General features: G+C 33.0%; 3 protein-coding genes across 8 annotated transcripts; all 3 read left to right on the top strand.

Moving 5' to 3' along the window:
• Positions 1-11,585: 11,585 nt before the first annotated feature.
• Positions 11,586-13,858, top strand: LOC125849307 (uncharacterized). Its single transcript, XM_049529370.1, has one exon. It carries the CDS (start codon positions 11,842-11,844, stop codon positions 13,735-13,737), a length of 1,896 nt encoding a protein of 631 aa, XP_049385327.1. The 5' UTR covers positions 11,586-11,841; the 3' UTR covers positions 13,738-13,858.
• A 1,098-nt stretch (positions 13,859-14,956) lies between these two features.
• On the top strand, positions 14,957-18,242 carry LOC125849326 (ferredoxin--NADP reductase, leaf-type isozyme, chloroplastic-like). Of its 4 annotated transcripts, none has more exons than XR_007444602.1 (10): positions 14,957-15,164; positions 15,389-15,623; positions 16,034-16,167; positions 16,438-16,516; positions 16,672-16,763; positions 16,872-16,949; positions 17,216-17,278; positions 17,362-17,596; positions 17,808-17,935; positions 18,019-18,242. XR_007444602.1 is itself a non-coding variant. In XM_049529396.1 (10 exons), the coding sequence occupies exons 1-9, from the start codon at positions 15,060-15,062 to the stop codon at positions 17,873-17,875; spliced, it is 1,089 nt and encodes a 362-aa protein (XP_049385353.1). In that variant the 5' UTR covers positions 14,957-15,059; the 3' UTR covers positions 17,876-17,910; positions 18,019-18,242. The 4 variants fall into 4 exon arrangements, 3 of the variants coding, with proteins under 3 accessions (XP_049385353.1, XP_049385352.1, XP_049385354.1); XM_049529396.1 differs by having other exon boundaries at positions 17,808-17,910; XM_049529395.1 differs by lacking the exon at positions 18,019-18,242 and having other exon boundaries at positions 14,958-15,164; positions 17,808-18,008.
• Positions 18,243-19,537: 1,295 nt separating this feature from the next.
• Positions 19,538-27,887, top strand: LOC125849335 (uncharacterized). 3 transcript variants are annotated; one of them, XM_049529407.1, is made up of 8 exons: positions 19,538-19,695; positions 21,218-21,380; positions 22,170-22,237; positions 23,014-23,086; positions 23,496-23,605; positions 23,696-23,803; positions 27,083-27,182; positions 27,566-27,887. In XM_049529407.1, the coding sequence occupies exons 2-8, from the start codon at positions 21,297-21,299 to the stop codon at positions 27,740-27,742; spliced, it is 720 nt and encodes a 239-aa protein (XP_049385364.1). In that variant the 5' UTR covers positions 19,538-19,695; positions 21,218-21,296; the 3' UTR covers positions 27,743-27,887. The 3 variants fall into 3 exon arrangements, with proteins under 3 accessions (XP_049385364.1, XP_049385363.1, XP_049385365.1); XM_049529406.1 differs by having other exon boundaries at positions 19,548-19,695; positions 21,267-21,380; XM_049529408.1 differs by having other exon boundaries at positions 19,553-19,695; positions 21,267-21,390.
• The last annotated feature ends 66 nt before the right edge of the window (positions 27,888-27,953 follow it).

The following is a 27,953-nucleotide window of genomic DNA, read 5'->3' as shown; positions in this document are numbered from 1 at the left end:
ATTACGTATAGCTCAAAATATAGTCAAATATTCTCCTTTTTGAATATTTAATTCAGAAGTATATAAGTACAACAAAGAAAATTAAAACATCTAAAGTAATTTTAAATATTATACTTTTAACTCTTGGGCCCGTGCACAGCACGGACATTATCTCACTAGTAATGAACAAAGTGACAAAATAATTATGGGTGGCAACGGAACCGGTAACGGAACTACTGGACCGGGACGTTCCGGAACCGGAACGGAACCGGGCACCACGGGCCGGAACCGAACCGGAACCGGGACGGACCGGAACCGGTAATTCCGGAAAAAAATACCTGTACCCGTCCCGGACCGGTAACGGACCGGACCGGACCGGACCGGAAACCGGGTCCAACCGTTATAAATTATATTTTTTTATTAAAATTAAAAAATTAGGAATATTACACTTAAAAATTTATACTTTTAAAGTTTTAAATACAAACTTTCAAACTTTTAAAAGTATAAAAGTTTAAATTTCACAATTTAAAACTTTGAAAATTTAAATTCAAACTTTAAAACTATAAAAGTTTAAATTTTACTCTTTAAAAGTTTGAAAATTTAAATTCAAATTTCAAACTTTAAAACTATAAAAAGTTTAAATTTCACAATTCACACTTTAAAAGTTTGAAAATTTAAATTTGAATTATAAACTTTAAAACTATAAAACTATAAAAATTTAAATTTCACACTTTAAAGTTTAAATTTTAAAAGTTTGAAAATTTAAATTCAAACTTTAAAACTATAAAAGTTTAAATTTCACACTTTAAAAGTTTGAAAATTTAAAACTTTAAAACTATAAAAGTTTAAATTTCACACTTTAAAAGTTAAATTTGAACTTTTGAAGACAATAATAAAAAAAAATTAAGGCGAATAGCCTATACTTTTATTAATATTAATTAAATAGTACAAGTTGAGTTACAAAATATTAGTAGAGTATTAAAAAATCTAATCTACACAGCCACCTTCTAGGAAGGGTTCTGTTTGAATTAGACCTCGAATTATTATACTCATACTAATAGACATTTAAATTTAATAGTTCATGCTACCAAGGAAATCTTTTTTTAAATCATTTAACATTTCTCTAGTAACATGCTCTGGAATTGGTTGATTAGCTAGTTCTTCCATTGCATCAATGCCGTCATCACTAAAATCTAGCATTATTTCATCAACGTCATTTTCAAATTTGGTCGGTAGAGGTGGACGACCATAACTCCTTCTCTCGCCATTAATCCAATCTCTAAATAGTACGGATATCTCCAAGCTATCTGCTGCTAATGAATATCTATGCTCTCCAATTTGAAATCTTGCTGCACTAAAAGCGCCTTCCGAAGCTACTGAAGATGCTTGAATAGCTAACACATCTCGAGCAACCGGTTGTAGTTTTGGAAATCCTTTGCCGCGATTGCTCCACCATTCTAGAAGATCAATAGTAGTAGGTTCTGTATTTTGATTAATATATGCATCAAAATCATTTCTATCATTATGAGAAAGTTCAATAATACAATCTATCATATCATCAATATCATCTTCATTATTATATCTACTCCTAGAACTTTGAGGCTCTTCGTTATGTACTACATTCCTTATATTAGAATTATACAAGTCGTACAATTTTCTAGCTTCAATTTTTATACTATCTTTAACATCTTGACAACTAGGTGTTTCATCATCTTCACTATCAATACCCAAATTAAAATATATTTTATCAACCATTCGTGATGCACCTTCATCTTTGTAATGTGGGTTTAACAAACAAGCAGTTAAATAAATTTGAGGAATAGGAATAAAATATTTTTTAAATTTTTCAATCATTTTCTTAACAGATTGTTCAAATCTTGGTTTATTTTTGAATTTATAAAATTTAGTAGAAATAGCACAAATATTAGGTAAAACAGAGCAAATAGTTGGATAATAAAGTGCAGATATTTTTTTTGTAGTTAAATAAAAAACTTTTAAGAATTCTATAAGTTCTTTTATGTCATTCCAATCATTATCATCAAGTCTATATGTCATATTTGAATTATGAGCATTCCAAACCATTTGTAAAGGTTTCCTATATTCATAAGCAACTTCAAGCATTTCAAATAAAGAATTCCATCTTGTACACACTGATTTTGGAATTTTTCTAGGTGGAAGATTAAATTCACGACAACGATTTTCAAAATCTCTACGTCTAGACTTAACTTGACATTTAAAAATAAAATGACATGCAGTTTCAACTTTTGTGCAACCATCATCATATATTGCTATACCATCTCTAACAATCAAATTATATATGTGTGCAGCACACCTAATATGAAAACCATCAATATAAATAGGGCAAAGAGACGGTTTTAGTATTTCAACAGCATTACTATTATTAGAAGCATTATCTAATGTGACACTACTTATTTTATCACAAATTCCATAGTTTTGCAAAACATCTATAATTGTTTGAGCTATATAACTACCGGTTTTATGCATTTCACAACATTTATAACCTAAAATTCTTTTTTGCAAAGTCCAATTTTCATCAATCCAATGCGCAGTAATTGTGAAATAATCATTACCATTTACACTACGGCCCATATCAGAAGTAATAGCTATTTTACAATTGTTATAATAAAATAAACAACGAAGATATTGAAAATGTTGAGCTTGATAATCAAAGATAGCCTTTTTAATTGTATTTCTAGTAAAACCTTTAAAATGTGGATTATACACAATTTGAATATAATGAATAAAACCGGGATTTTCAGCAAAACTAAATGGCAAACCCATAACAACAATCATTTTAGCTAATTCTTCAAGATCTTTTTCTCTACTATATGACCGTTGTATACTAGAACCAGAAACATTAGAAGGATTTAATTGTGTTTGGACCATATTAGAGCCATCTACTCCTACATTTTCAGGAAGGGTGGTACCATTTTTTTTAGCTTCGGCTACAGCTTTAGCATGCAAAAATTCATTTTTACAACATGACATTAAATGATTACTCAAATGTCCCGTCCCACCCTGTTTTCCTACAGTTTTATGATTCATTCTATGTTTACATTTATTACAAATAGCTTGTGTTTTATCTTCATTCTGAGTCATAAATTGCCACACAACTGATTTTTTAGCGCGTTCTACCTTAGTCCTAGGATGCACGGGGGGAATGGGAGCAGGACAACGAAAGGGAGCGGGAGCCGGGGAAGAGGGATTGGGAGGGGGACTAGTAGCCGACGGTGGCTCAGTTTCATCATCATCATATTCATCAACATTATTATCAAAACTATCAACATAATCATTAACATCATGTTCATCATCTTCAGGTAATTCCTCTTCAAAATTACCAAATCTTCTTTGTAAATGTTCATGATAAGGATCTAATCCACTATTACTATCAATATTAAAAACAGTTTCATCAACATGCGTATAATCATCCGTATTTATTCTTAATTGAGAAGTTTTTTTAGTTTTAGATTGAGAAGTACTACCGATTTTTTTATTTTTCTTGGATTTTGAGCTAGATAAATTAGTGAACGAATTAACTATGGTTGTTTTACCCTTTTCAATAATGTTTTTTCCAAAATCCATATTCAAAATATAAAAAGTGAGCAAATTATATATACTACGAAAATGATTAGCAAAGTTTTAAACAAATAAACAACTAAATAAGTAGAGACTAGAGATTAATTACTCACAAAATAAATAATTAAATGTAAACAAATAAATAACTAAATGAAAAGTGAGTTGGAACGAATGTACCAAACGTCTACTTAAAAAAGTAGACGTTGTATGACCGGAAGGCGAAAATTGAAAGTTGAATTTTGAAGCTCCAATTTCCAAAGATCAAATTCGTAATTTTAACGAGAAGTCGAGAATAAGAGAATTTAGAGAGTAGAGAGTAGAGAGATTATAAGATATTTTTGTGAGTGAAAAGAATGAAAGATTAGGGGTATTTATAGTTAAAAAAAAGGTTGAAAATGTAGTTTTAAGAAGTTTGGGGTATTAAAAAAAGTTTGGGGGGTAGGGAGGTGTAAATGGGGGGTTATGGGGTGAAAGAGCCGTTGGTGGGGCCCAAAACCCGTTGCCCAACGGCTCTCAACGGCTATTTTTTCAAAATTTCAGATTTAAAAAAAAAAAAAAAAAAAGAGTTCCGAACCGGACCGGACTGGGACGGAACCGGGACTAACCGGACCGGGACGGACCGGTAAATCCCGGTTTCCGTCCCGTTACCCCTCCCGGACCGGAACAAGTCCGGATATAACCGGCACTATCCGGAACCGAGACGGAACCGGTAACGGACTGGAACGGACCGGAACCGGTACCGGTACCTCCCGGTTCCGTTGCCACCCATTTGTCAGACAAATAAATAGAGCAGTTTTCACATATATCAAACATAAAAATCATATTTGTATGTTATAACTATAGTTTGCATAATTGCACTCCATAGCAAATTTTATGTTTGCTATGGAACTTTTGATTTGTATAACTCGCTATAAACATCCAATTTTATATAAATTGTTCAGTTTTGTATAAATTCATTTACATTGTAATTTGTATAATAAGATCTGTATTTGTATAATTATAAGTGTATATGACGAAAATAGATGTATTTGTATATACAGTTTTCTCTCGCTTTATACAAACACAAACACATTTTATACCGATATGTATAAAATGGCTAATTGTATACCGAATCAGATGGTAAAAAAGTGGGAGGTTTGCTGCGAATTACAATTAAAATAAACTATGGCTATAACATTTAATTTGAATTAATAATTTGTTATTTCTTACAATTTTCCCAAATATATATGCATGTGATCCAATGTAATTTTGACTTAACTAAATATTATTTTTATTATTTTATTTTAACTGTCGTTATATCCTATAATATTTCACTTAACTGCAAAACAATTCTCGAATTTTAAAAATATGACCAAATATATCATTTTTATTTACTTAAAACTCCCAATTCTCCATCACCTACTCGTCCTCCTAAAAAGTCATTTTTCCTTGAGACTATAACGATACGTAGTTTTAAACTAAAGATATGTAGAATATACTAAAACAATTTTTAATCTTATGGTCTTAAACATGTCATCTGAAAGTTATAATTGAAGAATTGTCAAAAACGGAAAGAAACATTCTTTTTGAAACAGACTAAAAAGGAAAGTATGACAAACTAATTGAAACGGAGGGAGTATATCATTGCAGAATCACTCTTGCACCTTACAAATGTAGCCTTAACATTCCTTTGTTTTCTTTCTACAAATATCCTGACACAGTGATTCAAAAAAATGTAATTGAACAAAGTAGCTCTGTTGATTATTATCTCTTATCTCTAGTGTTTCCAAATTGAAATGGTACCTTTGTTATTCATCATATTGCAAATGTTTTATTAATAACAACGGGTGTATTAAATTCACATTTAAAATGAGAAATATTCACGGACAACATCATAACAACTTACAACATTAATTAATAAATAAATATTTCAAAGTAATACTGTTATAAACATTTACAAATGTTTACATACAACGTAACTTCATATTTTTTCTTTTGTGCTATATATACTAAACTACCGTACATGTTTTCGATACCTAGGGTATGCAACGTGAGTCATGTCCGCGAAAAGAAGTTGGCGCATTGAATGTGGCGAACGATATAGTGTTACAAGGTCTTCATCCAGTTGCATTCTTCCCAGTTTCGCGAGGTGATCCGCACAACTATTTCCTTCCCTTAGAGTATGCATCATGGAGATCCCAAGTTCGGATAGAATACGTCGACACTCTTCTATGACGTCACAATCGGGGTGATTGTCGATAGCACCTCTCTTACTCATGAGCTTCAATGCTTCATGAGAGTCCGTCTCGATGATGACGTTCTTCATGTTGAAGTTCTTCGCCAGGGTCAGCCCGCCATGTATGGCCCACAGTTCCGCCGTGAGGCACGACGTTGTTACCACACCTAATCGCCCCATGAATCCTCCTAACCACCTACCCTATCGTCTCTTGCAATGCCTCCATATCCCACTAACCCTGAATTCTGCATAAAAGTTTCATCTGTGTTGATCTTAATGTATCCGGACGGAGGAAATGACCAACTAATATTGCCCTCTCTGTCTAACATGTCTAACTAAGAAGTGAACATGATCATGAACATTAGATACGTATCCAATAATGGGGGGTCGAACACGATGAACATTAGTGACATATCCAATAACGGGAAAATGGACATAGTGCCAATTATTGGTAGTAGGGACATATATTGCCATTTTTTTTAAAGCTAATAATAAGATCACTTGTATGAGAAAATAAAAAAGTAGTTAGAAGTAATAAGTTTTTTTTTTTTTGCATATTAGAAACCTAATCGTAGAGTAACGTATTTATAGGTGTTTCATTTAGCCTAATCCTAGTAGAAGTTGAAATTTGATTTTGTTTGGTAGTTTTAAGTTACTAAAATTAGTTGTTAGGGTACTATAAAGTATTTATGGTAATATCATGATTATTTATATCATATTTTGATAAGTATTATTCTAATTTTACACTATAAAATAACTATTTCGAGAAAGTTGCCAATTGGTTAAAGTATGAATTCATTTTAGTGTTGTAGCTATCATGGTTGTTGTCACTTCTAATAGTTCAAGGGTATTTTTGACCTTTTTCTGATTATGATATATGTTTTACCTCTACACTAGTATCATTTCCTAATCTAAAGTTAAGAATATCCTTCGTTGTTTTTTAAAAAAATTATATCTGACCAAAAAATGAAGCAAAATAATTAAGAAAAAAAGAGGAGACCAACTTTATTTTTTGGAAAACAGAAAATATCCTAAATTTTTTACAATTACTATTATACAATATCTTCTTTCCTGTCCATTTTATTTTCATTTTTGGCTTAAGTTGTGTTATTGGAAAATACTTATCTTTTTACTAAATAAAAAATACTTTAGATTTTTTTTCTTCAGAGGTAGTTTACAAGATTACAATAAAAATAATATATATAATGGTATGTGTTAAAATTAATTTAGAATATATGATCTAAAATATTATTTTAATACTACATTTTTAGAGATTATCTCGAGTTATTTTTGTGTATTTGTCTTTATTAAGGATTTTTTTTTATTGATTAAATTTTTAAATAAAATCTAAATTATATCAACAAGAAATCATAAAGTATAATTAACTTGATGATACAAATGAGGAGTCAAAACTAGTGGAAACTTACCAAAGTTGGTGAGTGTTTTCCTAATTTGTTCTCTAACTATGATTAGGAGGCTTGTTCAATTAATTTAATCTAGATTTTAAATTATAAATATGACAAGTTTCACTTATCTAAATATGAATAGGAATGATAAACAAAATAATTAATCCATAATCCAAACTGAAATAGAAACACTTAGGATTTACTTTTCTAAAATACAACTAGGACTCTATGCTTCTAAACAATATAATATGTTCATATTGATCAAAACAAGACACAAAATTGATATAGTCTTTATAACCTTATTCGTGAAATTATCATAATGATAGAACACAAGTTCTAAACGCATTCTAGGATTTATCAAAAATACAAGTAAAAAAGGAAATTAAATTAGAAAATAATTGATAAGTAAATTTTGAGAAACGCACACATATTAAGAATAATATTCAAAGACATAATTTAAACTATAGTTTTCACATTGCCCTTTATATAATTATAAATATGACTTCATAATTAGTGTAATTTATTTCCTAGAAAATATAAAACTTAAATAAATGAATGAAAAAATATGAAGAAAAAAAATATAAACGTACATCTAGAATTTTAAAAAATTAAATTATTTTCACCAATAGAAAACACCTCAAATATTAGTTAATATGGAATAGTGGGAGTAAACGTTATTACAAGATATTTTGTTTTATTAGTCCATATCAGACAATTATTTTTCTGAATTCAATTATTTGGAGCTTTAAAAAGTGAAGTAATTGGGATAAAAAATATTAATTCATTTCACTTTGTTCTTAATATTTTTATATATCCATTTTTATGTTAACACAGTTATTATTTATGTAAAAAATTTCATTCATATAAATTTATACATAATATAACATTACATTATTTTGATACTTTGACGAGATCGTCAAGTACACTAGTAAATAAATAAGTTGCTATATGGTTAAACTACATTGGTAATGAAATTATATACACTACCAATTTTAATTATTATTTTTTTACAAAAGGTATATACTCTTCTAAGTGACTTTAATATAGGCCCAGATGTTGGTACTCCCTCCATCTCATTTTTACTTGTTTACTACTAAAAATAGATAGTTATTTTTTTTAAAGCATTGAGTTTATTATTCCTTTACTGCATTCAAAGAGTGATTTAGTAAAATTATTATTCTATTTATTGCTTTTTAAGTGGTGTGTCAAGTTAATACCGAACAAGTAAAATAAACGAAAGAGTATGACCAAATCTCTCTCTAGTAAAATGGATGTATATATAGGTGGAACCACATATGTTTTCGAGTACACATGTACCTGTTAACATCGGAAAATATTTTATATATATATATATAGAGAGAGATAAATATAAATTTTATTAGGCACTCAAAGACTAAAATCATTTGGTTGAGCTGGTTTAGACGTTGCATACTCTGAGGTGAGAGATTTGGGTTTGTATCCCATTTACTACTTTTCGTGAATAAGGGGATGACTAGTTTTGAACTTGCGACCTCATGGTGTAAAGTGAAATTTAAAATCATCAATCAACAAAGCAAATTTTATTTAATTAGGTCATTTAATTCATATTTATACGTTAGTTATGTTTAATAAAATTATCATACAAATTAAATAACATATTTTAACTAACGTATATTAATCATTGATGGTGCACCCATCGTTTCAAATCCTGAATTTGCCCTTTCATACCTTATAAGTTGTAACTCGCAACGAGATGTGCATTAGTTGTCTTTACGATTGCTGAACATTTTTCCATCATGATAATATTTGTATAAACTACTGTTTGTACCTACCTATCTTGAACATCTCGCTTGCCTAACACAACATTAATGAGAAAAGACAGGATAGTTTGAACAAAAAAAACAGAAGTAAGAGAGACTTTTCAAAAAAAAATTAAATATAACTTTTTTAAAAAAATATAATTTTTTTAAATTTAAATTGATCAAAGTGACTAAGAGGGTGTTTGAATTGGTTTATAAGTTGGTCAAACTTACTTTTAAGTCAGTTTTTAACTTCTAAAATTGCTTGGCAAATATAAAAATAACTTAAAATAAGTCAAAAATGACTTAAAATAAAGTTAGAAAATGTTTGACAAAATTAAAAATATATTTTGAAATAAGTTAAAAATGACTTAAAATAAGAGTGTGTTTAGCATTTATGCTAAAAACTACTTATTTTCAGAAGCACTTTTTAAAAATAATTTTTTAGAAAAGTGCTTTTTTAAAAAAAAAACAATTTGTGTTTGGCTAATTCATTTGATAAGGGGTTTTTATTAGTAAATTGTGTTTGACTAATTTTTCTAAAAAATGCTTTTGAGAGTCAAATTACCATAAAGGAAAAGTATTATGTGCTTTTAATATTAAGATTATTTTATAGTGAGAAACTAGTTTAAACATTTATAACAAAAAACTAAATTAAATTTAAATATTCATATTCAAATTTTCAATCAATATTATACATTTTTGGAGGGTTGAAATCTTTTATTGTTGTTTTTTCTTTTTTCTAATCTTGCAAAAATATTGTTGTTACCTTTTTTTTTTCTAATTCTGCAAAATAATAAATAAAATAATAATACATAAGCGTAAAAAAAAATATTTTTTTATATAAAAATAAAAATAAAATTATCAAATGAAACTTACCGAGACATGTGAGATATGTTAATTAATTAATAATAGATATATTGGTAAAAATATATAAATGAAAGGGATATTTTAGTCTTAAAAAAAATAATTTTCTACTTCTGCTTTTTTAAAGAAGATTTTTTTTTTTAGCTTCTCACCAACTACAGAAAAATTGCTTCTACTTCTGCTTTCATCTAAAAGTAGTTTTACAAGTTTGCCAAACACCTAATTTAAAAAAAAATAAAAAATTCTCAAACTAAGTGCTTCTAGGCTCCCAACAATATTGTCAAACAAACTCTAAGTTAAAAATCAAAAGTAGGGCTCCTCTTACTTTTTATTTATTACTTAAAACCTACTTTTTTAAGTCAATCCAACGGGCTTTTATATATTTTTCATCGGAGCGTAAAGGGATCCTCGCAAGGGAGTGGTAAAATATATGTTCCTCACCTTTTGTCTTGTAGCGTGGGGCCATACCCAAGAGGACGTAAGGAACGAAATAGTCCTCTGACTTTCTGCTCCTTAGTCCTTGTATACTAATGGCCCGTTTGGCCATAGATTTTTCAAATAATATTTGAGAAAATTTGGTAAATAGTGTTTGTCTATATAATTTGTTATTATTTGGCAAATATTTTTGACAAATATCCCAAATACTAGTTTTTTCTAGTATTTGGGACCAATCTCATTATTTGGAATCTTTTGAAAATTGAAATTTTACACCAAACTTTTATCTTTTACAAAAACACTCTCTATTGTAGTTGTTTGCGTTGTATTACATAATTTTTTACGCGAACACCAAAGTAGTGATGAAATATTCAGTGAATGAAAGTGATGATATGGTTGTTGATGAAATGATGAACAATCGGCTCAGGTTAACAAAGTCATGTGTTTTGTCTACTTCACGATGTATGAAATGATGCTTGTTGCACTCACTCCAAACTACCACATTGCTCTAGTGGCATGGACACTACTTGTTATTTGTTGCAACGAAGATCCAATTGACTTGTAATACAAACTTATGATTAGTTTTGATAGTTTTTAAAACTTATGGGTATAAATCATATTTTTCTAAAAAGTGAAATATATTTCCCAAATACTATGGTCAAACACATGGTAAAATTTCACCCAAATTTTCACCCAAATAATATTTTCCAAGAATATTTGGAAATTCATGGCCAAACGCTAGCTAAGATTCTTCTTCTTGTCCTTTCTTTCGTCAAAAAGACAAGGTTAACCCTAGTAAAACCAATTGATTCTTCGTTTCATTTTATGTGACACAGTCTTTTTTCTAGTATGTTGCAAAAGAGTGTCACCCACTATAATTAGAAACAATTTAACTTTAAAAACCTCATTTTATCTTTAATGAAATGATTTATAATTACATATATATAAAAAAATTGTTTTATACTATATATATTTTTTTCTTAAATTTTGTATCAAATCCAATGATATCACATAAAATAAAATGGGACGAAAAAAATATCTTTTTAAGTTTTATCATGATAAGAATCACTTTTTTAAGTCAAGTCACCAAAAACTTTAACTCTTCCATAGCCAAACGTCCAATAGAAGTTCATCTACTTTTTTTAGTACTATTATTTATTAGTCTTGCAAAACCCAAGTCAAAAAGTCTTTCTTTATTTCTATCCCTTACAATCTTCATTTCCCTTTTCATTTGATATAGACTATAGTAGTACGTACGACAAAGCAAAAGTTACATCAATTACTCACTTTCTCAAAAGTTTTAAAGTTTTTTAGTCATTGATTTCTCATCATTTCTTGGTTTTTGTCGGCAAGATTCTTGAGTTGGCTAAATAAAAACTTCATTTTTGAATTTTTGATCTAGCAATTCTGCCAAAGAAGAGCAAAAGTTCCTCATCTTGAACAGATCATATATTGAATGAATGCAACAGAATTCAATTTGCTCTAAATAAGGCAAAAGTAAGTTCTTTTTTTATAAATTGTTGAATCCCCTTTGTAATAAAACAAGTATTCTAGTATAGTGTTGATGGCGGATTTAGTTAAGCAAATCTTGGCAAATCCAATTCAATTAGCTGATCAGGTGATCCAGGCAGCTGATGAGGCTGTTTTATTCAGTCAAGAATGTGCTGAGCTAAAGTCCAAGACTGAGAAGCTGATTGTGCTGCTTCGTCAAGCAGCACGAGCCAGCAACGAGCTCTATCAACGACCCATGAGCCGAATTATTGATGATACTGAACAAACTTTGGAAAGAGCTATGTCTATTGTTACCAAATGCTGCACTCAGGGACTAGTGAAGCGCGTATTTACCATCATACCTTCTGCAGATTTCCGTAACTTGTCTTCACAGGTAGAGAATTCTATTAGTAATGTGTCGTGGCTACTCCGCGTCTCTGCCTCAGCTGAAGAGGGTGCTGATAGGTACTTAGGACTTCCTCCTATTGTTACTAATGAGCCTATATTGTGTTTTATTTGGGAGCATATAGCCATTTTGTGTACTGGTTCGGTTAATGATCGATCTGATGCTGCTGCATCGTTGGTCTCATTGGCTAGAGATAATGATCGGAACAGAAAATTGATCATTGAAGAAGGTGGTGTAGGACCATTGTTGAAATTGTTGAAGGAAGGGAAATTGGAGGGTCAGGAGAATGCTGCAAAGGCAATTGGATTACTAGGATGTGACCCTGGAAGTGTCCAACACATGGTGAATGCTGGGGTGTGTCTAGTTTTTGTGAAAATCCTCAAAGAAGGTCTAATGAAAGTTCAAGCAGAGGTGGCTTGGGCAGTTTCTGAACTTGCTGCACATTACCCCGAATGTCAAGATGTTTTTCATCAGAATAACATAATCAGATTACTTGTTAGCCATCTCGCGTTTGAGACGGTTCAGGAGCATAGCAAGTATGCTATTGTTAGCAAATCCACGTCGATTGATGCTGTTCTTTCAGCTAGTAATGTGAGTAGTGTGCACAAGGTGAATGAGGATGATGATAAGAGCCACATTCCACATCCTTTAGGAAATAAGAAACCTACTCAGATGCACACTGTGGTTACTGCCACCACGGCTATGCAAGCGTCTCAGAAGATTCCGGTCAATGATGCAAACCAGACATATCATCAGCAGAGTCATTATGCTACAGGGGTCAGTAATAAAGGGCGAGAATCGGAGGACCCTAATACCAAGGCTTATATGAAGGCAATGGCTGCAAGAGCTTTATGGAAACTGGCAAAGGGAAATTCAACTATTTGCCATAGCATTACTGATTCAAGAGCACTGCTTTGCTTTGCAGTACTCTTGGAGAAAGGGGATGAAGATGTTCAGTATCATTCGGCGATGGCAGTAATGGAAATCACAGCTGTAGCGGAGAAAGATCCTGATTTGAGAAAGTCAGTGTTCAAGCCTAATTCACCTGCTTGCAAAGCTGTTGTTGATCAACTGTTGAGAATCATTGAGAAAGAAGATTTGAACCTGCTTGTTCCATGCATTCGATCAATTGGGAATTTGGCCACGACTTTTCGAGCTACAGAGACGAGGATGATTAGCCCATTAGTAACGCTGCTCGATCAACGAGAACCAGAGATTTCAAATGAAGCAGCCATTTCCCTCAAGAAATTTTCTTGCAATGAGAACTACCTTCACCTGAATCATTGCAAGGCAATAATAAGCGCTGGAGGTGCAGGACATTTGGTTCAACTTGTTTGCTTTGGTGAAAAAGTAGTTCAGTTTTCTGCATTGCTTCTGCTATGCGACATTGCATTGCACGTCCCTAATAGCGAAGATCTTGCTGAAGCCGAGGTGCTTTCAGTGCTCAAATGGGCATCAAAGCAGGCACACTTGAACCGAGATGAAAAGACGGAGACAATGTTGCATGAATCCAAAAGCAGGCTGGAACTCTACCAGTCCAGAGGATCCAGGGGATTCCATTGATTGCATCAAAGCTTGTGTAAAAAAGACTTCAGGGATATTCTATGTAGGAAAAGGCACAGTATCTGTTACTCTTGCAATATATGAATAATCATTTTCATTGGCTTTCTAGTTTTTTCTTTCATTCTGCTCAAGGGCATTTTCGCCCTCTCTTTTTTTTATTTATTAGAATAGTCCTTTAACCAATTTTGACAAGAAAGAGTAAGTAGTCTTTCGACAATGTTCGAGTCATTGGAAACATACAATGTATGTCTGCAGAAATAGACCCAATGGTCTGGCACTTCCTCAGACGCCACACATATATAGTGGGAGCTTAATGCACTGAGTCACCCCTTCTTGTATTGGTAAGACTTGAAGCTTACTAAATGTGCCAGGGAGCATTTTATCAACATCTTATACTCAAACAAGACTTAAAATTGTATATGAACATAAATCTCACTTGAAATAAAGTTGAACATTTATGAGTAAAAATCCCTTATTTCTCTTGAAACACTTCTCAAACATATTGCAATATTTTACCGGTACTTCAGAAAGGTAATAACCAAACCAATATTTGTAGATGTACCAAACTTCATAACACTACAATAACAAAATGTAAATTTTTTTTGGCCTACTGGAATAATTTGCTTAGTATGCCACTAATCATGTGCATATAATAGCCTATCAAAATTAAAATTCTCATTATGTGACTATCTATGACATCAAAGAAATTTTTCTTTGACAACTACTGTTTTAAAAATATTTTGAATTATTAACAATTACACTCATATTACTTTTAAACATAATTTTTAAATATGTAAATTTTATTACAAAAAAGTAATACATTCTCGTAAGGATCTCTAGTTTGTAAATTATACTGAACATTTATAAATCAAGTTGTATTTATTTTTTTGCCTAATTTTTTTTCTAAAGAAAGTCTGGTGCACAAAACATTATGTGTTAGTAAGATCCAGGGAAGGACCGCACCCTGAAGAGTGTGATATACAATCATGATTGCTTGAATAACTCAAACACGTGATTTATAGATCACATGAAGATAACTTTTGTGTTGTTTCTCCACTTCAAATTACACTATTTTAAATTTTGTCAAAAGACCTTAGGCCTAAATTGTGCATTTTTCCTTATCCTCACATCTTGATCTTCCAATCTCCTCCACACATTTAATTCTAAATGAACTCATCTCTCCAGAAAGCTCCTAGTTCTTTACCTTTCTCCTAATTTTCTTCTTAACAACCTCACTCCCCCCCTAACCCAACCCCCCCAAAAAAAATTCTTTTGTTCACCACTCTCAATTTCTTCTACTATTTCTCAGCATCATAACCAATATGGCTGCTGCATTAAGTGCTTCACTCTCTCTACCATCCTCGAATTCAACTTCTCTTTCCATCAAAACCATCTTCATCTCCCCTGAAAATATTACTTTCAACAAGGTAAATTTCGATTCATTTTCCTTTTTTCTTGGAGATCATCACAGAATTAACTTATATCCATTGACAGTATAAAAGAATTTTCATTTAAGATGTTGTAAAAGATTACTAAGCAATTCACTTAGTACATTTTATTTACTTTTCTAATGACTTATACTTCATAGTGTAAAATAATAATTAAAAAAAGCTACACTCTGAGTGTACACAAGTTATATTTGTTTGAACAGGTTCCTTTATGCAACAGAAATGTATCAGCTGGTGGAAAAGTGTTTCCCATTAGAGCTCAACTCACAACAGAAGTACCTGCAAAGGTTGCGAAGGTATCGAAGAAACAGGATGAAGGTGTAGTTGTAAACAAGTTCAGGCCAAAGGATCCTTATATTGGCAGATGCCTTCTCAACACTAAGATCACTGGAGATGATGCCCCTGGAGAAACTTGGCACATGGTCTTTTCCACTGAGGGTATGGAACTTGTTTGTCTGGCTTTGACTTGACATAGAGTTTACGAAAGTAGAAGACTTTTGAATCTTCTGGTCTTAAACTAAACATGTGTAGAATGTACCAAAATGTCCGTCTTTTAATCTTGTGGTATTTGAAAGTTGAAAATAAAGAGTTGTCAAATAAGGAAAGAGACATTCTTAAACGAACTAAAAAAGGAAGTAAGACAAACAATTAAAATGGAGGGAGTAGTTCATTTGATTTTAGTGAATTTGTTAAATGAACTTAACTTATATGTAATGACAGTATGAGTATTTTTGACACTTCATGTAATTGTAACTTGGTGGCATAAAGATTATTTTATACAGCTAGTGTATAGAAGTTAAACTCTTTGTAAAATGATCATTTGAGGTTTTTGTGTTGGGGTTGATCAGGAGAGATCCCATACAGAGAAGGCCAATCTATCGGAGTGATTCCTAATGGTGTTGACAGTAATGGGAAGCCCCACAAACTCAGATTGTACTCCATTGCTAGCAGTGCCCTTGGTGACTTTGGAGACTCCAAAACCGTAAGCTATTAAACTTCCTATTCCTTCAAATTTTATCCAAAACACTACATGATGCAGTGATGTAAACATTATTTTCTGTAAGATGTGTTGGCCTATTGCTATAATTTGTCCTGTAAAGAGTGGTGTTGACCTATTTGTATACATACATTATCTTGTAGAATCGACGTTCTTCTTAGTGAAGGGTGCCCTATTTGAAATTCACTAACATAGGTTGGTTAGTTAGCTATTATCCTTCTTCTAGTATTTGAATTAACTAGAGGTTTCATTCAGGTATCTCTGTGTGTCAAAAGGCTTGTCTACACAAATGACAAAGGGGAAATAGTTAAAGGAGTCTGCTCGAACTTCTTATGTAAGAATCAAGGACTCCCTAAACCTATAAACATTAATGTTAGCTATTAGCTCGTGCATTTCATCTTTTCTCATGTACTTGGCCTGAACATTTCTTAATGAATATAAGAATATATGCTTAGAGCCCTGCACCTACTTTGGAATGTTAATATTCAGGTGACTTGAAACCTGGAGCTGAAGTTAAGATTACTGGACCTGTTGGAAAAGAAATGCTCATGCCAAAGGATCCCAACGCGACAGTTATAATGGTCCGTGCTAGCTCCTTTGTTATCACTATTAGGCATTTCTGTGTGCTCCCCTTCAATATGACTAAGCATAGTTGTTAATTGTTATACTTTGATCTTTTCATCTTGCAGCTAGCCACTGGAACTGGAATTGCTCCTTTCCGTGGATTCTTGTGGAAAATGTTCTTTGAGAAGCATGAGGATTACAAGGTAAACCAGAAATCATTAGTATTTTATCTTTTCATGTCAAAATGAGGACAGAAGTGGAATTGATCAGATGAATGTAATGGTGAATCTAACATATGTGATGTATGTGTCAAAGATGAATAGTTTTGACACTTTTGAGAGAATTCAATCTCCATTAATCCAAAGCTTTGAACTATGCAGCTTCGAGTTTCACGATAGTTATATGACTGATAGTTTCTTCTCACTTTATTCATTACCTCCTCGAATGACATGGTTTTGGTTTTATGCAGTTCAATGGTTTAGCTTGGCTTTTCTTGGGCGTACCGACAAGCAGCTCACTTATTTACAAGGAGGTAATTTGAGTCTTCAATGCTTCTTGGATACAAAATTTAGTACTATGTTACAATGCAGGACTAAGATTTATAACCTGTTGCAGGAATTCGAGAAAATGAAGGAGAAGGCCCCGGAAAACTTCAGACTAGACTTTGCTGTGAGTAGGGAGCAGACTAACGAGAAAGGCGAAAAGATGTACATCCAGACCAGAATGGCTGAATATGCTGAAGAACTATGGACATTACTCAAGAAAGACAACACATTTGTGTACATGTGTGGACTCAAAGGCATGGAGCAGGGAATCGATGACATTATGACTTCACTTGCTGAAAGAGATGGTAACATAAGTTCAAATATCTCATTATTCCATACATACATATGTAAAAGAATTCGACTTTTGTGCACTGTGTCGAGTTAAACTGTAAGGTAGAGTAAGTACTACCTACTACAGTCAAGCCGTCAATGTATATAACTTAAATCCGATATACATGTCTTGATCCACTATACATATTAGTCAAAGCTTAACATTCTTACCTATGTTTTTGAAAGGTATTAACTGGGCAGATTACAAAAAGCAGTTGAAGAAGGCAGAACAATGGAATGTGGAAGTCTACTAAAACTTTGGGTTTCTTTGTACAAATATGAGCGAAGTGTTAGTTTCTCTGCTCTGCATCCATGTAGATATGTAGGTTTGTAATTATTATATATTTTTAGATCTTTTTTTTAACGAAAAAATTCGTATTTATTTTTCTTGTGACAGTGTTTTGGGAATTAATGTCCCTTTGGAAGTTGGATTTTAAAGGGGTATGGATGATAAACATACTTCTGGATGAACCTCCATATATATGAAATGTTTGTCCATTTGAACATACTTATGTAAAGTGTATTCCCTATAATGCCTTGTGCTTTAGTGTATAAACATGTATATCAGGAATCAGGTGTAATACTAATTGAGACAGCTTGTTTGGATGGTTGTTACCTGTCGTATTGTATTGTATTGTTTTTTTTTGGTTTTTCACTCGGTGTCCGGTATTTCACTGGAGCACATAAATCTGGACTCGCGCCGTAAAGTCCCACATTGGGGGTCTTGTTTTTTCTTTTTGGTTGTCCAATTGGTGTTTGGTACCTACACCGTGGCCCGACTAAATCTGCATTTGTGCTTGAAAGTCTCCCAGGAAGATAAAAGCGCTCTCTAACAAATGTGTTTTCGTATCCAGTCCTTGCAAGTCTATCACAACTCTCGTTGGTATGCATTGGATTGTTATTCTTAGTGCAATGCTTTTTATTATTATTACTTAAATTTTATTTTATTGTTATATTTGTTGTTATCTAACCACAAATACATCCAGTGGCAACCTCTGATTCAGAAAATGATTAGCCAAAATCTCCTCATAGACTTCAAAGAAACATTCCTATGCTAGCAGAACTCAACTAGTTCAATCAGTGCTATTTAGAATCCAAGCATACTGGACTCAGCCTTTTGTTCTCCCTAAGGTAGTCAAAACTTATTGATAGTTACTATAGGAGTTACTTATGGTCAGCATGTGATAACATCAAATAAATATGGAAAAAATTTTGTTCGGAGCATCACTTCGAGTGGAAAATCAAAAGAAAAAATCATTAAGAACTTAGTAAGAAGGCATTGGCGACTCCTTACTAAGATAGTTAAATAAATGGATTTGGTTCAGTTTTTCAATTTATAATAAACTTAATGATATTTCTATCTTTCATTTTGTTTTTCCTACTGTTAGGAAATATTTTTTTCATCATTTTTCAACTTATAGTATATTATTGTCATTTATTATGAAAGCTATAATTTTCTTTTGGATTATGGATAAAATGTCTTGGGATATATAAGCTTTAATCAAGTGAATAAAATTTATAAAAATATATCATTTTTTTAGGGTAGATCTCATAGTTATTTCTTTGAATAAATGAGTTTGGATTCATAAATTTTTTTTTGTTTTTTTCTTGATTCAAATCCTGGGTATGAAAAAAATTATTGATAGGAAGCCCTTCCCTAAATTATAGCCTACACAACGCGAACTTAATTAGTCAAGCTCTAATGTGGATATTGAAAATCGAATGAAAATAATAATAATAAAAAAAAATTAATCATCTATGATCCAACAACTTCAACAAGTTACATATTATCATATTATCCTTTTAAGTAACAAGAAATATGAAAATGTTTCTTTTTTTTCTTCTCAAAATTATGTGGAAATGTGTTTTTATTTTGTTTCATCTTATTTTCAAGTTTGAGAAGAAAAAAAAAAAGAGAGTAATTTGAAGTAAGCATTTCCGATTTTTCTTTCCCTTTCTGCATTCTTTCCTTTTTGCCTTTCCTGCAATAAACCCCGAGTCCAGCTCCGGCGAGACCCTACCCAGCCGCTCGGTAGTCCGGTTCCGGCTAGACCCAGGCTACCGGCGATCCTCTGTAAGTATCTTTACATCATACTCAAGAGAAGAAAATGTAAAAGCCCTAATCCCAAATTCCCAATTCATTTTTTTTTTTGTAATGATAATTAAGGTTCGTATATCCTTCATCCTTGTACAGTGATTTAAGGACTAGACTTTTAGTGGATATTCCTGTTTAGGTGAATACATATTTCTTACGGTGGTATAACTTACTAATTTTAGAGATCATGGAGAAAAGAGCTTATTTTATGCAGGTCATTATATGTTAATTACTCTACTAATGAGTTTCCACTGAATCAAGCACACAATGCATTATTATGTAAATAGATGAAAGAACATTTCTTTTTTTGATAACCAAAAAGATTATGCAAGAACTGTTTTGTTGTTGCCTATGATGAAAAAAAGAAATGAAACCTTTCATCTGATCATAGAAGCTATTGCCTCTGATGAACATACTGATCTTTTTTAAGTATAATGGTGGTACTTGTCAGCTTTCGCTTTCATCGGCTACCTGCTATCTCCCAGTACGTGATACTGGGTAACTCTACCCACGCTTTCTGGGCTCTGCTGAATTGTTCTGGTCTTTGGCAGTAGACGAGCACTAGATCCTGCGAGTTTCAGATAAACATAAAGCAAAAGAACTGAATGTAGATTTAGTGTTTTTTCTTACCAAATATTGTCGCTTTACTGGTTGTACGTAAAAATACTGGTTTTTCTTTTTGTTTTTTTGTGTGTCAGTCATATTGTCAGATGTACTACAAACTAGTTTTTCTACCCAAAAAAAAAGGGAAGGATAAGAGGAGAAGAAGAAAGAGACAATATCTTTAAAAATTGGTTGTTGTTCTTCGATAAGACTTTGGGTTCATACATAGTTTCCCTAGCTTGTAGTCAAATCCATTTACGTGTTTCTACTTCACGAGGAACCTTTTACATACCAAAGCTTTAGAAAAGAGGTTGTTTAATACAGATTCAGAAACAAAGTTGTAAGTTCTCATTCTCTTTTCTATTTCTTTCTCCTTGAAAAACTTGGATTTGGCAGTGAACAAGGACAAAATCCTTTAGGAAATCCAAATCCCTCTTAACGAAAAAGAGAAAGTTGATATGAAATCTGCATCAAATTAACTGGATACCCAGATTCCTACTGGTTCTATAAAAATAAACCTTTTCTTTAGGTTTCTGTTTCTCTGTGTGATTGGATCCTATACATTGACTAGTTCGTGAGTTGGTTTTAGTATGAGTTCAAGTGGGCCTTTTTGTTTGATTGGATTATGGTGCATTCATTATGTAGAGAAGTTGATCACTCCATTAATCTTCTTCAATTATTAGTTTGTTTTGAATTTCAAATATTTTGGATATGTGATTATTAAGCAATTGAAGTAGGAAAAATGAACGTTTAAACTAAGACTATGTACACTTCATTATTTCGTAATTTTATAGTGTGAAGATGCTAGAAGTGCATGATAGAGCTAGATGATTATTCTAAAATAAAGAAGAAACATAATCTGATGTGAAGAGTAGAAAATTTGCATACTTTTGTACAGTTCTGCTAGATTACAAACGGGTTCAGAAAGGCTTGATTTTCTTGATCAGCTATTTACAGAAAGTACCCTAGAGGGTGTCATGGGGATGAGCAAAACCGAAGTGAACTTGAAGAGGTTACTTGTAACTGCACCACAACAGCAAAATCAAGCAAAGCTTATACATGTATGCACAGGTCATTCAAGTTCAACTCTTTATAGAGAATTGATGGTTGCGTTTGCTTATTTTTCTTTTCATTCTTCCCTGCTTGGGTTTGCATTATGTGAGACTTGTCGTAAACATGGTGAATTTATCAGCTCATTAATTCGATTGTGCTGGTTTTTTGGATACATATTAATTAAGATATTATATTCTTGTTTAGATGATTTTAATCCTTAAAGGCCTGCGTTCTTAAGGATGCATCTTTTGGCTTTGCAATACTTTTGTGTACAGTGTTGTACCCCACTTGCATGCCTTCAACACATTTACCTGTCAATATATTTCTTGGAGCAATAGTATTTTTCTGATCTCGACATGGTGATTAAGATTAGTAGTACTGCAATATCACCATATCTAGGATGAACAGGGCTCAGAAAGGCTCGTCCACCTACTGAATATTTTTAGTTATGTAGGATGAGAGATAAAGAGTCATAGTAATACCTCCTTGTCTTCCCTAATCTTCTGAACAATCATGCATCAACTGTTTTTTTGATGTCTCTGGTGGAGCCTCTAGTTATTTCAGGAAGCTGATCTTTGCCTTTTCTGTATGTTCTCTGACGTAGTTGTTATTTGTGAAAGTTGATAATTTTCTGTGCACACAGCCAAATTGCGGTATAGGTTGTTTCTATGAAAAGCTTTTCAGAAATCATGGCATTGCAAATGCTTATGTAGGGAACTGTACAGTTTTTTTCATCTGATATTTTTCTTTCAATGGGCATATGCATTTACTTTTTCCTTTTGGTACATCTTTCACAGTATGTTGCCACTTTGAGGGAACTACTGGAGCAGTTGGCTGAAGAGAGGAATCCTGATGGATTACCAAGGTCTGTATACTTTGTTCTTTTTCAATTAGTTAATTTGAAGAAAATAACATGCTGCTACAAAATTTCCAGACTGTTGGTTTCCATATGTGACTGTTCTTTATAAAGTCCCTGCCTTCTGTTCGTTTGGTTGGAATTGTCATTTAAATTTAAACGTATGCTTCCTAGACATTTCACTTTACCTATTTCATAAGCAATAAGTTGGAAACCTCTTATCATGGTCGATTAGATGGAAAATCACCCTCCTTTGATCTCAACTCCGCTTACCCTCCTCCTCATTGGACATATTTTAGTTATATTTTTATACAGTGGACTAATATCCTGCCTATAATGAAAAACATCGCATCCTGACAGTATGACTAGTCTATCTTGTCTCCTTCTAAGGAGGAAGTCATGATGCTAGTATTAGTAATCTCTGTGCAGACCGTTTGGTGATGTGTGGAAGTAGTTATTTTCTACATTTTTGATGCATTTGTTATCCGTGCAATGGACAGGGATGGCATAAAAGGAATTATTATCTTCATGTGTTTAGATTAGAACTTCAGCAATATACTTATAACAACTCCAATTTTTTTCTTTACTGTATGAGAACATTTTAAACTTTTATAAACCAGTCATGTGAGTTTTTCCTGTATTAAAAAAAACTAATTTAGATTGATTTAATGCTTGAAACATTTTGCTTGAGGGTGTATGTTCTTATTGGATCTCTATTTCTTTTAAATTCACTAGATGCTTTCTTCCTGATGTGTGCTCCATTTTCATGTTGTCTCCCAAAATAGGATTTCAAAAGCCAAGGTGAATGAATATGCTGAGAACATTGAAGCTGTTGCTGCCAAGTTAGCTGTGCCCACGGTATGCACGTGCTAGTTTCATTTCCTGTGATTTACCATTCAGATTCACCTTGCTTTCTTATACGAAAACCTATCATATTGCAGTATATTTACTGATTTTTATGGAATATGAAAGAGCTGGCTTTTGTTTTTATCAGTAGACTGCCCTTAAAGTTTAGTGCCTCATTGTTTGCCTTTAGTCCATAATGCTCAGCATTTCAGACTTCATTATTCCTCTGGTCTTACTGTTACTTTTGTTGTCATACTTCTGTCCTTTCGATGTTTTTGAACGTGGTTCAATCTTCTCTTCTGGAGTCACCTTTCAACTTATATTAGATCAACTTATTATAGACACATGCTAGTTGTTTTTTGAAAATATTGCTTGCTTCTATTGTATGATTAACAACAAAATTATCTTCAACCACATCCAGTCTGATGTGCATACACCCAAGGAACCTGAGGGTGAGATTTCCAGCAGTGGAACTCCTAAAGCAGAAGGAAGTGTGAATTCTGCTTCTGAAGGATTGAGAAGAAGATTTGGGTACTTGCATGGGTCTTTTTTCATTTATAGCCATTGCAATGTGTCATTTTATATTTATCTCTCTTGACCGTTGTTCTTTGAGTGAAACAGGGTCCATTCAAACAATGAGGAGAAATCCCAAGATACCATTGCTTCTGATCAATCATCAGCTGCAGTTAAACTGGATGATGCTGCACGGACACATATTGAGAAGCACAGGTGCTCTATCTGTACTTCTTTTCTGTATTAATATTTATAGACAGTTTTGCTTGTTGACTTCTGTTCCACCAAGGGCTTCCCCAATGTGTATCTGTTCCTGAAAAGGTACAGCTTGCCATGTGTGACTAGAAGTGATAGTAGATGTGTGCTCTTATGGTGTAGTTAAGCTAGTTAAATAATAATAAGCAGAACAGTGTAAGAACGAAAAAAACTCAAAAAGTTTTATGGGTGTATCTTTATGGATAACATCCTTACAAAGGTAGTTGAAAGGTTGAAGTTAATATTTACAGAAGTAGTTCGATTTTCAATATGCTTTTGTGAACGGAGGCAGATAATAGGAGCAACTTAGTTGCTAATGAGAAGTTGGACTGAAGAAGGAGACAATGAAAAATAGGTATCCATTGTAAATTAGATGTAGAGAAAGCATATGACCATGTGAAGTGGTCGGTTTCTCTTTAAAGAGATGGATTTTGATAGAAATAGAGGAGAAGTTGGTAAATTATTGCATTTTCCAGTTAAGTTTTCTACATTAATAAATAGGAGTTATGCTGATTTTTCTTGTCTCGACTCCCAGGCAGATCTTCTTCCTATTCCTGTTACTGAAATGTCTTGATAGAATGTTGGACTAGGCATTGGAGAAATGATGTTTAAGTGGATTTAAGGTAGGTCCAGAGGACAATAACTTAACATCTGTCTTTTCGAAAATAAAAAGACAATAACATAATAACTCACATAGTTTCTATGCCAATGGTGCACTGTTAGTGTGTGAAACAAGGAAAAACATATGATGTTTCTTAAGATGGCCGCCTGGCTTTTAAAGTTATTTCAGGTTTGAATATAAACCTAAGCAACGTCTGATGTATGGATGATAAGGCAATAAGCTAATACTTGTAAATATATCTGGGTGCAAAAGCAGGAGAATTCAATGCATTCAGGGCTCCCTTTAGGAGATGAGCATAATTCTATTGAAGTTTTTCTAGTATAGGAAAAGTTTGAAAAAGGTTAGCAACTCAAAAGAAAAATAATTTGTCAATATGGGGAAGATTAACTCATAAACTGTTGATTAGACATCATTTGATTAATTCATAAACAGTTGATTGGACATCATTCCTCCCTACTTTATGTCTTTGTTTCTTGTGCCTGATAATGTTTTGAAATATTTGGACAAAAGAAGAAAGAACATTTTGTGGGAAGGCAACCACAACACAAAAGTTGTCTTAATACTGAAAAAAAGGAAGAGGGGTGTGTGTGTGAATGTGTGAGTTCTGTGTAGATGTTTGCTATGTAAATGGTTATGGAGATAGAACCAAGAAGATGAAACTTTGTGGGGAAGGTTGTTAATGCAAATTATGGTAAGCAGATGAACATTGGTGCACAAAGGCTGTTGTTTCCTCCTATAGATAAGGCTTCATCTGTAGAACTCAAAATTAAGGTCTGTTTTAATAATTTTAGAGATGGTAAGATAAAATCCTAGACTGGGGCATACTCTTATAGTCCATCTCCAGCCCAACACGAAATTTTACACCAAATTTTGTTTTGGTGTAAAGTTTGGTGTTATGGGTCGGAGATGCCCTTAAAGGAAACAATTTCTTCAGGTTTTCACTATTGTTACCATGTAGGAAGAAAGGAGGATGGGACCTTAAACTCAAACTGCATTGCTTGGATTGGGGAAGTAAAATCAATCTTGTTAGGGATGCTGGAAAGGTTGAGTATATCACAGTGAAAACTGGGTACACTACATGAGGAAGTCAAGAGACTCTTAGATAAGGGTGTTAAGGGGCTGCAATAAGTTGAATACTTGACTCGGACGGTAGCACAAGTGCAACTTGCTCTTTACTATTGAATTACCAAATAAACCAAATTAAAAATAAACTCATAATTAAGAAAACTATTAAATCTTGCTAGCACTTCAAGAGATATATAAGAGAAATGAGATGAAAGTTGAAAGATTAGAGAGAGAGAGTTGTGGGAAAATATGAAAGGGGGGTGAGGGATGGGGTGGGGGTGGTTTATAGATTTTGTAAAGGGCAAATTAAGGGGAGGGGTTATTTTTTAAAACAAAAAACAAAAAAAAGGCTTAAATTGCAAAAACTGCAAACATAGCTGTTTGGGGGGCCCAACGGTCAAATTGAAACGGATTTTTTTTTTATAAAAAAAAGTTGCCATCAAACCGGGCTGGTCCGGTTCTTCATTACTGGAGCTGATTTGGTGTTTTACTGGTACGGTCCCCCAGTGGACCTCCACAACCCATGCGGGTACAGGTATATACCCAACCCTGCCCAATCCAACCCCCTTTAGGTGGCCCCTAAGTAGTCTCTAATAATGAACAAAATGTGAAGTACCCTTTTGAGTTTATTCTTTTGGCTGGGTGTTCTTCATGAGTCACGCCTTACAGAAGAAAACTTCAGAAGGAGAGGATCTACAATATGCGACAGGTGTCATTTTTGTGGTCAAGAAATGAAAGATACCAATCATTTGTACTTACATTGTGCAGTTGCTTTGGAAAGGTGGGATATGTCTTTGAACTTCTTTTGGATGCTAAACAGGTTTAAGTTTGCATATCTCAGCTGGTATGTAAGAAAGATAGGAAAAGCCACCAAGAAGATCCGAAACACCATCCCTTACAATATTGTATGGAATTTGTGGAGGGAGAGAAATAAGAGATGCTTTGAGTTCATAACCCTGAAGTCTAATTGTTTGCTGTCTTCGTTTTTTTAGCGTAAGATGAAACATTTAGACTTGTAATAGTGCAGATGAACTAATGAATTGTGTAAGCAACCTTCATTTTTTACAAGGACGCTAGTAGGGCTCTATTTTGTAAAAGGGTTGTTTTGAAACATTTACTTGGTAATGATCCAAGTAAAATTGCTTATCTACACTTGTGAGGCCTACTTTTATCACTGAGCTGAGACACTGCACAGAAGTAAGGGAATTGTACATCATCTCTGCAACTAACACATGTGGATAGAGAGTTGTTTGGAAGCATATATTTGAAAACTGAAGATGAGAGTTTGGGGCTCTTAGGAAGCCTAGGCCTCCATCTGAAGTGATGTATGTATATGTGCCTCAACTAGATGCATGTTCCCAACTGTTCTACTACATGATCCATAGTGCATCTTTGCCACTACCATATGTTTGTCCAGTCTTTTTCATTGTAGGAGAGAAGTAACCACAGAAACTAATCACTTATTTATGCAATATTTATTTTTCTCAGAGAGGGGTGAGATTAGTTAGGTAGAGTCTACTTGATAAACTATCAGACGTTCTCATCTTTTGCAGGAAACTTCAGGAGGATTTGACTGATGAAATGGTTGTTTTGGCACGGCAGCTCAAAGAGAGCAGTCTCATGATGAATCAATCCATCAAAAACACCGAGAAAGTAAGTCTTTGTTTCGTTTCATTTTGCTTAAATTGTTGGGACTTGGGAACTTACTCTAACAATTTTTGCTTTGAGAATAATTTTGTGTCTCCAATCTAAACTATTTTTCCTGTTGGGAGGCAATTGAGGCCATTGGTAACCTAAACTATCTTTTCTGACACAACAATATTTTATTAGTCTATCTCTGATATTACTACATGTTTGAAGATTCTATACTAATTCAGTGCGGAAAAGAAATAAAAAACTGTGGTATTCAGTTTGTTCAGATTCACTGGATTTCTGATTCATCTTGTCTAGTTACAAACTTTTTACTTCAGTCTCTGGTTTTACTAGTCCCTTTGTAAATATTGTCCTCATTGTTGTCATATATAATGTGGATGCAGATACTTGATTCAACTGAGAAAGCAGTTGAGCATAGCCTGGCAAGCACAGGGCATGCAACTTCCAGAGCAATGGATGTGTATTCGCGAAGTTTCAAGACAACATGCTTCCAGTGGCTTTTGATCTTTGTCATGACATTAGTCTTTGTCATGGTTGTATTACTTATTCGAGTGACTTAGCAGCCAACCCTTTTTGTAACTGAAGATATAATAGAACTCTTGCCTTTTCCCTATCTTTGTATAGTACTAGAAGATAATTCATTTGTAAGGGACATGTTCAGAGGATAAACAATTCTATAGATGCTGAAAGAGAAATGCATAACTTTCCTTTACTTGGTCTGTTTAGGCAAGCGGTTGGGAGGCCAAAAACATTTTTTTTTTTTTAAGAAAA

Source organism: Solanum stenotomum, chromosome 12, assembly GCF_019186545.1.
Source record: "Solanum stenotomum isolate F172 chromosome 12, ASM1918654v1, whole genome shotgun sequence".
Taxonomy (NCBI): domain Eukaryota; kingdom Viridiplantae; phylum Streptophyta; class Magnoliopsida; order Solanales; family Solanaceae; genus Solanum; species Solanum stenotomum.
This window is presented reverse-complemented; position numbering and strand designations above follow the sequence as displayed.